This window comes from Anolis sagrei, chromosome 4 (assembly GCF_037176765.1).
Source record: "Anolis sagrei isolate rAnoSag1 chromosome 4, rAnoSag1.mat, whole genome shotgun sequence".
NCBI classification, from domain to species: Eukaryota; Metazoa; Chordata; class Lepidosauria; order Squamata; family Dactyloidae; genus Anolis; species Anolis sagrei.
This window is the reverse complement of record NC_090024.1, coordinates 138,987,224-138,999,312: the sequence shown is the minus strand read 5'-3', so window position 1 is coordinate 138,999,312 and position 12,089 is coordinate 138,987,224. Positions and strand designations below refer to the sequence as shown.

At 40.3% G+C, this 12,089-nt stretch overlaps 1 protein-coding gene across 1 annotated transcript; it reads right to left on the bottom strand.

The window, feature by feature from the left end:
• Positions 1 to 381: 381 nt before the first annotated feature.
• On the bottom strand, positions 382 to 10,967 carry NAA20 (N-alpha-acetyltransferase 20, NatB catalytic subunit). Its single transcript, XM_060774088.2, has 6 exons — positions 10,819 to 10,967; positions 7,010 to 7,034; positions 6,212 to 6,302; positions 5,091 to 5,226; positions 2,255 to 2,400; positions 382 to 849 (listed from the first exon to the last, which is right to left on the bottom strand). The coding sequence occupies exons 1-6, from the start codon at positions 10,869 to 10,871 to the stop codon at positions 764 to 766; spliced, it is 537 nt and encodes a 178-aa protein (XP_060630071.1). The 5' UTR covers positions 10,872 to 10,967; the 3' UTR covers positions 382 to 763.
• Between the last annotated feature and the right edge of the window lie 1,122 nt (positions 10,968 to 12,089).

Here is a 12,089-nt window from a genome sequence, read left to right as displayed (position 1 = left end):
CTAACAAAATGCCAGCCATAGAAATCATTTTTGTTTTATTTGATTTATATCTTAATTTGTTCCTATATGGAACCCAAAGCAATAACTATACAATAGGCTCACTTATTACATAAGGGATCCATTCTAGAACACTACTTTTGTGTATAATCTAGAACCCTATTTTTCTTACCTGAAATTACTGATATCTTCTGGCTAAGATGTACCACCGAATTGTGCAAGAGGACCTACTGGTTGAACGTGACCATAAGACATGCACTGGACACTGCAGAGAATACTTATCTAGCCATACTACATCTTCCTGGATGAGACTATGGTATTCAAAACTCTTCCTGTATAAATGCAACTGCATTCAAGGAGCTTGTGTAATAAGTGGATCTACTATATTTTCATTTCCTTTATTGATTTGACTTTGTGTTAAGGCTCCAATTTTAACAAAGTAATAAGACATCATTGAAGTGTTTACTCAAAGTTAAAAAACTCAAAACCATTGCCATTTATAGAAATAGTTCAAAATACCCGAGGAATTATTTGTGGCTTAAAAATTAAACCGTAAGTGACAAATATTCCAATTTCAATTCCAAGTCTGTTTCTGTTTCAGGAGCATTACAAGATTTAAATTGTCCTTCACACATGTTCCTTGTTGCTCCATGGCTTCCAAATTACATTCAGGATAAATGCTGCCAATGACTCTTGAAAGTATTGCCAGCAGTCTACTAATTTCGTTTCCATTATGCTGCATACAGAATCTGAAGTAAATTCAGTATCATTCAATATCTTCTGGTCTGACAGGATGTGGTAGTGGCACAATTGATTTTTTCTCTGTGTCTCTGGACAAGGCTTTCCTCATATCTGTAAAAATAACGAACACAAAATATTTTTAATTGAATACACAGTACAGTACAGATTCCTGGGAAGATAACATTACAAACAGCAGTCTATAGTGGGCAAGTATTTTGCGGTCTTGCATTTGCAAATGAGTAATCAAAGCACCAGATGCCTTAATTGCTAGTCAAGTATTAATTCAACTGATACATTTCATATGAATACAGAAGGGCCCAAATTACAAAGATGATAGGTTCTGTAGGTTTGTTCTTCAATTGAATTGGTATGGAATTGGTATGAATTGGTCGGAACAGGTACATTTTAAAGGGTAACTCCAGCCTATCTATCTGTCTGTCTGTCTATCTATCTATGTATCTATCTAGTTAACATCATTCACTTTTGTATTGTTAGGTTTTCCCTCTAGTCAGTCCCATCCTCTACTTCTGCTTTGAAAAAACCCTGAAGGTCAACAATGAAAAAAACGACTGTCAGTGTCACCTCTGGGTTGGCATCAATTTGTTATAGAATTCACTGTTCTCAGCTATCATTTTCCTTAAGTACTGAAAATCTGTATTTTACATTATGGTATTAACATTACCTAATGCCAGTAACTGAAAATGTCAAATAATAACTATTTGTGTACTTATCCTTGGGTTACTGTTCCCTTAAATAGGCTAATCAGTAAACAGGTTAAGTGCCTGCACATATGTTTATATGTGCAAGACTCTTCAATGACTATTTTTTATCTAAAACATGTTCATAATAATAATAACTTTATTTTTATACCCCACCTTCATCTCCCAGAAGGGACTCGGGGCAGCTTACATGGGGATGAACCCGGACAAACAGATTAAAACATGACACAATAATATAAAATAAGATAAAATAAACATACAATAACATAACACAACATCATAAAACAATCAACAGCCTACACAGTAATAAATACTGAACTCGGAGGGCTAGGAGCTTGTCCAATAGTTTCAGGACGGGGGCTGGTAAAGTGCAAAAGCCAATAATAATTAGGGCTGGAGGGTAATGTCATTTGGCATTTTGAACGCCAGGTCTGTAGTAAAGTGCATGAGCTGACAGTAAAACAGTTTTTTGGGGGGGAGGGGGCAATTATCTGGTAAACTGTTTCATCATAGATACAGTGGAACATCCAAGTTTTTAGGATCTTGTGAAAAGCTGGATTTATTTATTCATTTACAATTTGTGATATTTGTATAACGCCCTTCTCAACTCCGAGGGGAATTGAGGGCAGTTCTCAGTGTTGGCAACAATTCAATGCCCTCGATAAAAACAGTATCAAACATTAAAATTACCCTCCCGTAATAAAACATTAAACATTATCAAATACATCACATAAAATAACATCATATATCACACAGAGACATAGCCGTTGTCCATTTCTCTAGGTCCTGACACTTACCATAAGCATCTTCATCAGGCTCTCCATTACTGGCTGAATAGTATTCCAGTACCGTTCTGTACACACTGTAGCCCAGTTGTTTGTACATATTCACTGCAACCTGATTGGACACTCTTACGAAGAGATCCACAAAAAATCCACCCTTTCTTCATTAAGAAAGAAAACAGAAAGTGAGACAAAACAGTTATACCAAGATAGGTTTCACAGTTATAACTGAAATCGAAATACAGCGCAATGGGAAACATAGAATAGCCTAACTAGTTTAATTCAAGCATATCCTATGTAAGAAAATTAATGTGTTAACTGGGGGGGGGGGGGGGGGGGAGCTTATAACTGTCTAACACAGACATCAGAATCAGGACATATACAATTTGATACAGTATTTTTAGTTTATTATACTAAGTCTTAGATTCTTTTGCTATCTTAACTAATGGATTAAAATTCATAAATGGATACCACTCCACCAGCAAAAGCCATCTTTCCTAGAGTAAAAGGTGGAAACTATGCAGCCCACCAGATGTCAATAGACTACAAATACCAACAGCCCTAGCATGAACATACAGTAAAGAATGGTGGGAGTTGCAGTGCAACATTATTTTGGTTCTTCCATGAAACTGCATCCATATATCCATGCATCCACCTATCCATCTATTTCCTAGCCAGTGTGATATAATGCTTTCACCTCTGGACTATGATTCTGGGGACCATGGTCAGCTATGGAGTCCCACTAGGTCAGTGGTTCTCAACCTGTGGGTCCCCAGATGTTTTGGCCTACAACTCTCAGAAATCCCAGCCAGTTTACCAGCTGTTAAAATTTCTGGGAGTTGAAGGCCAAAACATCTGGGGACCCACAGGTTGAGAACCACTACACTAGGTGACCATGAGAAAGGCAGACTCTTCTCAACCTTAAGGTAAGACAATGGTAAGCTCCCTCTCAACCAATCTTGCTAAGAAAACCCTGTGATACAGCTACATAGGGTCATCATAACTTGGAAACAACTTGAAAGCATACTATAACAAGTGAGCTTTATTGGACTTTTGCTACAATACTTTTTTTCTAATGATTATACTTGTTTTCAAGTTCAACCCAGTTTGGTTTTCTAACTATGGTTAGCATAAACCACTTCTTTGATGGAATAGCTTGGTTTTTATGGAATGCTAACCTATTATTTATTTTACTGGAGCAAGTTTTACTGGAAAAACTCTTCCTAATTATTACTCTGGAATTAATACCAGGAGAGAGAAAACATAAGGCATCATTTCAAGTTTTAAATAATTGAAGTTTAAGCTTTATGTTATACTGGACAGGCAGCTATTCATCCTGACTAATGTTTAATGGAATATAATAGCTATTAATCTTGTTATAGGCTATATATGAAGTTGGCTTATTTTAGTAAATAATTATTAAGATTAAACACAATGTACAGTTCAAACATAATGACAAGCCACAACTTCTATGCATCCAAAAGTAGCTAAACGCATACCACTGTGAAACTTTGAAAAAATACTGAAGTAATTTGAAGCACTGAGAACATAGCACATGTGGTACTAACTTGCAAGATAATTTCCTAATGAGAAAAGACCTATCTGATGCATAAAGCAGTCCAATGGAAAGCCAAATATGTGGTAAAATTGCCTCCCATGCCCCTTTGAGAATACACAGGATCAAAAATTTAATTTCAATGCTTAGAAGAATACTCTGCAGGTGATTATATTCATGTTTGAATGAAACAAAAATCTTATAGTTTTCATTGTGACTTTAGAAGAAGTGCTACTGCCGTTTCCATCATAGCAAAGACACTCCAAATCTATGGAATTTTTTGTTTAAAGTAAACCTTCCAACAATAGATTTTAGGTACTTACATGCATACAGCAATTTTAATAATAGGTGACTTATTAACCTGTGATTACAAACTGTCAAATTAAGAATAATTTTCCTGTTTATTTTGTTTTCTTATTTATTTATTTATTTACAATATTTATATTTCACCCTGAAGGGGACTCAGGGCAGACCACAGAATACATGTATGGCAAACATTCAATGCCATTATACACTGACAGGACAAGCACAGTACACAGATAGAGGCATGTAGGCTTTTCCCATTTTTCGGCATATTGGAGGTTGTGCTGGGGGGGGGGGGGCTGTCACTCTGTCCTCCATGCCGAAGAGCCCTGTGCACATGCTTCCTTTTTTTATTGAATTGCCAGGTTTCTGGTATTTCCTTATGGTGCAATTAAAATACCTCCCTGCTTAAGCGGTACCTATTTATATACTCACAGTTGTTTTTGATCTGCACGGTGGGCAGTGAGCTGTGCTGAAATTTGGGCACTCACCCCCAACCCAGGCTTTGAACTGCCAACCTTTTGATTGGCAAGATTTATTGCAGCTGGTGTTAACCTGCTGTGCTAAAGCCCAGCCCCTTACATATCATGTGAGAAAAATAACCAAAATTTAATTGCAATTCTTATACCAAACTAGGTCAAACAATAGAAGTTCACCCTCAAGTCAATTATCATGTCTAGCTACCTTTCAACAGTAGTAGTTACAGTATCACGAACTCACTGTTATATATAATGAATTCTGAATGTTGCTGGTTTTCACTCAAGTTATTGGACTCATCTTTGTGTTTGGAATTTCTCTCTCTATATGCACTTAATATTGAACAATTTTCTTGCAGCTTCCTTCTTGCAGTCTTCAAAAGACTTGTCCATATTATTATGACAAGGCCTTTAGAAGCAATGGGAGTGTTCACCAATTGGTAAAATGCTAAAAAGAACCCTGCCCTTCCCTGCAGTACACTTCTCAAAGCTCCTAAGCTTCATCAACTTGACTCACTTTTCTGATATTTCCTCAAGGAGCTCCATCAACTTAGCAGCCAAACCAAGCCGGCGAAATTCAGGTGCAACTGACAGTGCAGTAACATGGCCATGCCACTCCTCCCTGGCTACTGAGCCTTCTGCTTTTCCCATGACTGCAAAGAAAGGGAACACAAAATGAACAAAGACTTTTCAACTAGACCATGACCATCACACAGGAGTATTGCTATTGATATATATATATATATATTAAATTCAGTTAAAGCATTTATAACACATTTACAGGCTGTCCTTTACAACCAATTTCAAGGATGTTCATAGTTAAAATCAGAAAACGATTTAAATCAATTCCAAGTTACGTTAGAATAGTTTAAGCATGATAAAAAGAATATTAAATAGCTTAAAATTCTACAACAATTAAAAACTACATACATATATGTTTAAATATAAATTAAGCTGCAAATAGATTTGCTTCCAAGCAGGACTACAACCCATCTAATTTTAATCAAGCTTAAATAAGTTTGGGTTGATCAGAATTAATTTAGCCTCTGGTGGTACAATGGGTCAAAGCATTGTGCCGGCAAGATTGCTGACCGAAAGGTCTGCAGTTCGAATCCGGAAAGCAGGGTGAGCTCCCATCTTTCAGCTCCAGCTTTTTATGTAGGGACATGAGATAACCCTCCCACAGGATGGTAAAACATCCACGCGTCCCCTGGGCAACTTCCTTGCAGATGGCCTATTCTCTCACACCAGAAACAACTTGCAGTTTCTCAAATCACTTCGGGCACAGAAAAAATCAATCAAATGAGCATAATTCTGCAGTTGTATAAAACTTATTTCTGAATAACAAAGAAAATGTTTGTTTGTTTTAAAAAATAACATATACTTAAAAGCAGGTTTCCCCTCTTCATGTATGGGGAGATCACATTAAAAAAAGATTCTTGCCATCTGGATTTGTTTACATTCATGCTGAATGTATTTGTATCATTTATACAAAAATAATTCATTTCTGCCTTCGCTGTCCCCACATATAAAAATCAACTAACAATCGCAAAAATGTTCACATAGACTGACTTCCAACTAATTAAAGAACAAAGCAAAGGCTGGCTACCTGAAAAGAAGGAAGATTAGTCCACTTACTATAGCCCATTAGTTCTCCACCAGGTGCTTCTGCAACAATAAAATACTCTGGCCAGTGAGCCAAATACTGTAAATAAAATGGAATTCCATACTGTGGGGGTTTCTGTGTTAAGGGAAGTATACCTCAACAAGTAAAGTGCATTTTTATAAAATGCACAAGTTGCCTTAATACTCGTATCACCATTACAAAATGCATAGACCTAAATGTAATGTTTTGTGTGACAAATCTAATCAAAAAATAACAAACTCGCACTATACATTACACTGACTATATACATCAGGGTCACTTCACAGTTGGTCAAAGGACATTTAATCAACTACCAAGCTTGCAAACTTTGTGTTTTGTTTGTTTGTTTGTTTAAAAAATGCAATACAACTATTTGGTTTGCTCCTGACACAATAAATAAATACTTCATATTTGCATTTATCTTATACATTAAGAGCATTTATCTGTTGAGCATATCAAAAATAAAACTCTCTTAACTGCATAACAAGTAACTGTGAAAGTTGAATAAGAAGCCAATATGCACTGCTTTTGTGTCAAATGTTATTTCCCATTTCAGGTGTTGCCTGAGCTATTCTATTATGTTTCTATTGAGGGTTCTGGAAAAAATATATAAATGTATGCCACAGAGGAAATATTTTTGCAATATTTGCACTAATTAGATGCACTTGCAAATTCCTGGGATTAATTGGAGCTGCCTGATGAGCAAAGTTAAGTAGAAAAACATAAAATTGCTAATATATGCAGGGGTTCCCAATCACAGTGATTATCATTACACAGGGTTAGAAGGATACAGTCTCCGTGAGAGGATCCAAGTTGCTGATAGAAAAACAAAATAACAAGCGGTTAAACAAATATCATTGAAAAAGCTGTCTCAATCTACACAAGAGCTTCTTAAACTACAGTCTCCAACCTCACGCCGCTCCCCGGATTCAAACCCGAGACCTTTTGATCAGAAAATTCAGCAGCTCAGTGCTTTAACCCACTGGGGGCTCCATTAAATTCTATTTAATATTTATTTATTTATTTATTTATTTAATGTTTGTATATTTAAATTTGCACACTAATGCTTTTTTGGGCAGATAAAGTTTGGTATAAATAAATATAATAATGTGTTATCAAAGGCTTTCATGGTTGGAATCACTGGTTTGCTGAGAGTTTTCCAGGCTGTACGGCCATGTATGGCCACTCTAAGATCTTCCGGGGAGGCCCTCCTTTCGCTCCCACCACCGTCACACGTACGGTTGGTGGGGACAAGAGAGAGGGCCTTCCCGGTGGTCGCCCCCTGCCTCTGGAACGCCCTTCCAAAGGAAATAAGATGGGCCCCATCCCTCCCCTCTTTTAGTAAGAGCTTTGAGAATAACCAGTCCTAGCTCAGCCCCAAACATTGTTGAATATGGCCTTATACTTGCTACCTATTACTCCGGTCATCCCTCTAATAGGCCCTGGAAATGAGCAGCCACAGACCCGTACCTGCTATTGCCGTTAGCCTGTTATAGCACTATACTTAATTCCCGGTCCCCTCATATTTTGAGTTTGCACTAGCCTCGGCCCGGCTTTTTAATTGCTCTGAACAGGCAGGATTACTTTTAATATATGTGTGTTATTGTGATAATTTTATGCTTATGTTGTTTTGTTAATTTTCGGGGGAGGCCCTTCTTTCACCCCTACCAATCTCACAAGCTTGTAGGGAGAAAGCCTTCTCTGTGGCTCCCTGACTCTGGAACTCATTACCTGGAGAGATCAGGAAAGCCACTTCACTAGAAACATTCAAAAAGAACCTTAAAACCTGGCTCTTCCACTGCGCCTTTAGCGAGTACGTGCACAACATGACACTATTGCTCCCCTCACGCTTCTGCCACTGGAGTACATGCCCTCCAAATGGGAAGTTTAGTTCCACAACCCTGTGTGTTTTTATGAGCTCCCTGCAAATAACTTGCTCCTATTTTTATCTCATTCGAGTTTTTTTAATCATTTTATCCTGTACATGTGGCCCGCCCATTGTTATCATGATTGTGTTTATTGGAATGTTATTTTGTTACTGTGTTTATACTTTTTCTCTCTCTATGTAATGTTGATGATGTTGCTTGTTGTTTATGTTCTTGTTTTAGTTTGCTGTAACATGTTGTCCGGGCTTGGCCCCATGTAAGCTGCTCCTAGTCCCCATTGGGGAGATGGTGGCGGGGTATAAATAAAGATTATTATTATTATTATTATTATTATTATTATTATTATTATTATGTCATGCTGTTTACTCTGTATGTTTAGGTGATGTTGCTTGGAAACCACCTTGAATCTCCCTTGGTGAGATAGAGCGGTATATAAATAAGGTTTTATATATTACTAGCTGTCCCCTGCCACGCATTGCTGTGGCCCAATCTGTTGATCTGGGAAATAAAGTAATGAGGAATTGTTGGTTTCTAATATATTTAATTTCTTGATGCTTGTGGGTAAACAGTATTTCTTGCTGTTTCTTTGTCAGTGTTGATGTGGAGATTGTCCAGTTTGCCCACCTTAGAACACGCAACATATCATTGTCCTTCTTTACTATATCTCTGTGTGTGAATCATATCTATCTATCTATCTATCTATCTATCCTTATCTATGGCTGGATGGCTCTTTGTCAGGAGGACTTTGATTACGTTTTCTTGCCCTGATGAAGGGAGTTGGACTGGATGGCCTTAAGTATTTTCTGATGGTCATGGGGGTTCTGTGTGGGAAGTTTGCCCCGATTCTGTCATTAGTGGGTTCAGAATGCTCTTTGATTGTAGGTGAACTATGAATCCTAGTGACTACAACTCCCAAATGTCAAGGTCTATTTCCCCCAAACTCCATCTGTGTTCATATTTGGGCAGATTGAGTGCTTGTGCCAAGTTTGGTCCACATCCATCATTGAGTCCACAGTGCTCTCTCGATGTACAACTCCTAAACTCATGATCAATGCCCGCCAAACCCTTCCAGTATTTTCTGCTGGTCATGGGAGTTCTGTGTGCCAAGTTTGGTTCAATTCCATCGTTGATGGAGTTCAGAAAGCTCTTTGATTGTAAGTGAACTATAAATCCCAGCAACTACAACTCCCAAATGACAAAATCATAATTTTTTGAGTGATGGTCACTCCTTGTGTTGTGAGACTTTTGTTGCCAAGTTTGGTGTGATTTCGTTCATTGGTTCTTTTGTTTTTAAGGAACTCATTATGCACAGAGCACTTATATATATATAGATTACATGTTCTAGAAGCATTCTCTCCTGACGCTTTGCCCACATCTATGGCAAGCACCCTCAGAGGTTGAAGGGTGTGTTGGAAAGTAGGCAAGTGGGGTTTATATATCTGTGGAAGGTCCAGGGTCCAATTCAAGAGAGATATTGACAAGCTGGAATGTGTCCAGAGGAGGGCGACTAAAATGATCAAGGGTCGGGAGAACAAGCCCTATGAGGAGCGGCTTAAGGAGCTAGGCATGTTTAGCCTGAAGAAGAGAAGGCTGAGAGGAGATATGATAGCCATGTATAAATATGTGAGAGGAAGCCACAGGGAGGAGGGAGCAAGCTTGTTTTCTGCTTCCCTGGAGACTAGGACGCGGAACAATGGCTTCAAAGGTTCCTGTGGGTTTTTTCGGTCTATAGAGCCATGTTCCAGAGGCATTTCTCCTGATGTTTCACCTGCATCTATGGCAAGCATCCTCAGAGGTAGTGAGGTCTGTTGGAATTAGGACAATGGGTTTATATATCTGTGGAATGGCTGGGGTGGGGCAAGGAGCTTTTCCCTGCTGCAGTTAGGTGTGAATGTTTTAGCTGATCACCTTCATTAGCATTTGAAGGCCTGCCTGAGCCTGGGAAAATCTCTTGCTGGGAGGTGTTAAGATGTGCCTGGTTGTTTCCTCTCTGTTGTTTTGCTGTTGTAATTTTAGAGTTTTTTTAATACTGGTAGCCAGATTTTGTTCATTTTCATGATCTCTTCCTTTCTGTTGAAATTGTCCACATGCTTGTGGATTTCAATGGCTTCTCTGTGTAGTCTGACATGGTGGTTGTTGGTATGGCTTCAAACTACGAGAGGAGATTCCATCTGAACATGAGGAAGAACCTCCTGACTGTGAGAGCCGTTCAGCAGTGGAACTCTCTGCCCCGGAGTGTGGTGGAGGCTCCTTCTTTGGAAGCTTTTAAACAGGGGCTGGATGGCCATCTGTCAGGCGTGATTTGAATGCAACATTCCTGCTTGTTGGCAGGGGGTTGGACTGGATGGCCCATGAGGTCTCTTCCAACTCTTTGATTCTATGATTCTAGGGTGTGAGAAATAACTCGTGTCTGTTGGAGGCAAGTGTGAATGTTGCAATTGGCCACCTTGATTAGCATTGAATAGCCTCACAGCTTCAAAGCCTGGCTGTTTCCTGCCTGAAATGCAGAAATACCCGCTCGATTTGGGGGCGGTTGCAAAGACAGCCTCAGTTTCTCCACTGAAGGCTTCTCCTCAGCAAGTGCAGGTAGCCAGAGAATCTCAATACACTGTATAGGGGCAGAAGCCTTTTCCAAGAGGAGACAGAGGCCCCTCCACAGCCAGCAAGGGAAACCACCGCATGGCCCTCCCTTCGCCCGCAGCGCCCCTTCTCACATGTTGTTGAAGCGGAAGAGGTCATTACACGTGAACGCCCGAAGCGAAGTCATGGCTTCTCTCCTCTTGCCGGCAATGGAGGAGGGAGGCCCAGGCAAAGCGAGGACGGCCGACCCGGAACTGCTCCTGTCCCATTGGATCACTTCCTCACATGGGGAGAGATGCTCGCGTCATCAAGGGCGGAGCTACGCCTCTGACGTCAGAGCATTCGACAGACAGCCGGAATATAGACAGTCGAACGCAGAGCAAGGAAAGACAGCCACGCCTCTTCGGTCTGCGCCGCTCTTCCGAGTTCCAAAGCAAAGGGCTGTTAGAACCGAGGCTTCCAAGGTTCTTGTGGATGTAGAGCAGGCCTGGGCGAACTTTGGCCCTCCAGGTGTTTTGGACTTCAACTCCCACAATTCCTGAGGCCACGTACCTCCTCCCACAGGCAAAAACCCTGATGTCATAGATTTATTTATTTGCTTTATTTCTATACCGCATTTTTCAGCCCTTAACAGGCGACTCAATGCGGTTTACATGGTACAATTATCAAACAGTGTCAGTGCAATTAAAACATAACAATGCAACAAACAGGATCAACAGCATCAATCCACAACAGTTAACAATCAACAAGACAGATCAACAAAACAAACATAACATAACGCCTCAGTTGAAATCAGATCCGTTCTCATAATCCTTGTGCCATTCCTATGTTCCATTTACCCTCTTCCTATGATTGGTTGCACTGCTTAACCAAACGCTTGTTCATAAAGCCAGGTCTTAACCATTCTCCGAAACGTCAGCAGCGAAGGTGCCTGTCTGATGTCTGCCGGTAGGGCATTCCATAGCCGAGGGGCCACCACTGAGAAGGCCCTGTCTCTCGTCCCCGCCAAGCGCGCCTGTGATGCAGGCGGGATCGAGAGCAGGGCCTCCCCAGACGATCTTAATGTTCTGTTCAGTTCATAGGTGGAGATGCGTTCGGAGAGGTAAGCAGGGCCAGAACCGTTTAGGGCTTTATAGGCTAAAGCCAGCACCTTGAATTGTGCCCGGTAGCGGATTGGCAGCCAGTGGAGCTGGCTCAGCAGAGGAGTGGTATGCTCCCTGAGTGCCGCTCCCGTTAGCAACCTGGCCGCCGAGCGCTGGACCATCTGAAGCTTCCAGGCAGTCTTCAAGGGCAACCCCACGTAGAGCACGTTGCAGTAATCAATCCGGGGTGTAACCAGAGCGTGGACTACCGTGGCCAAGTCAGACTTCCCAAGGTACGGGCGCAACTGGCGCACAAGTTTGAG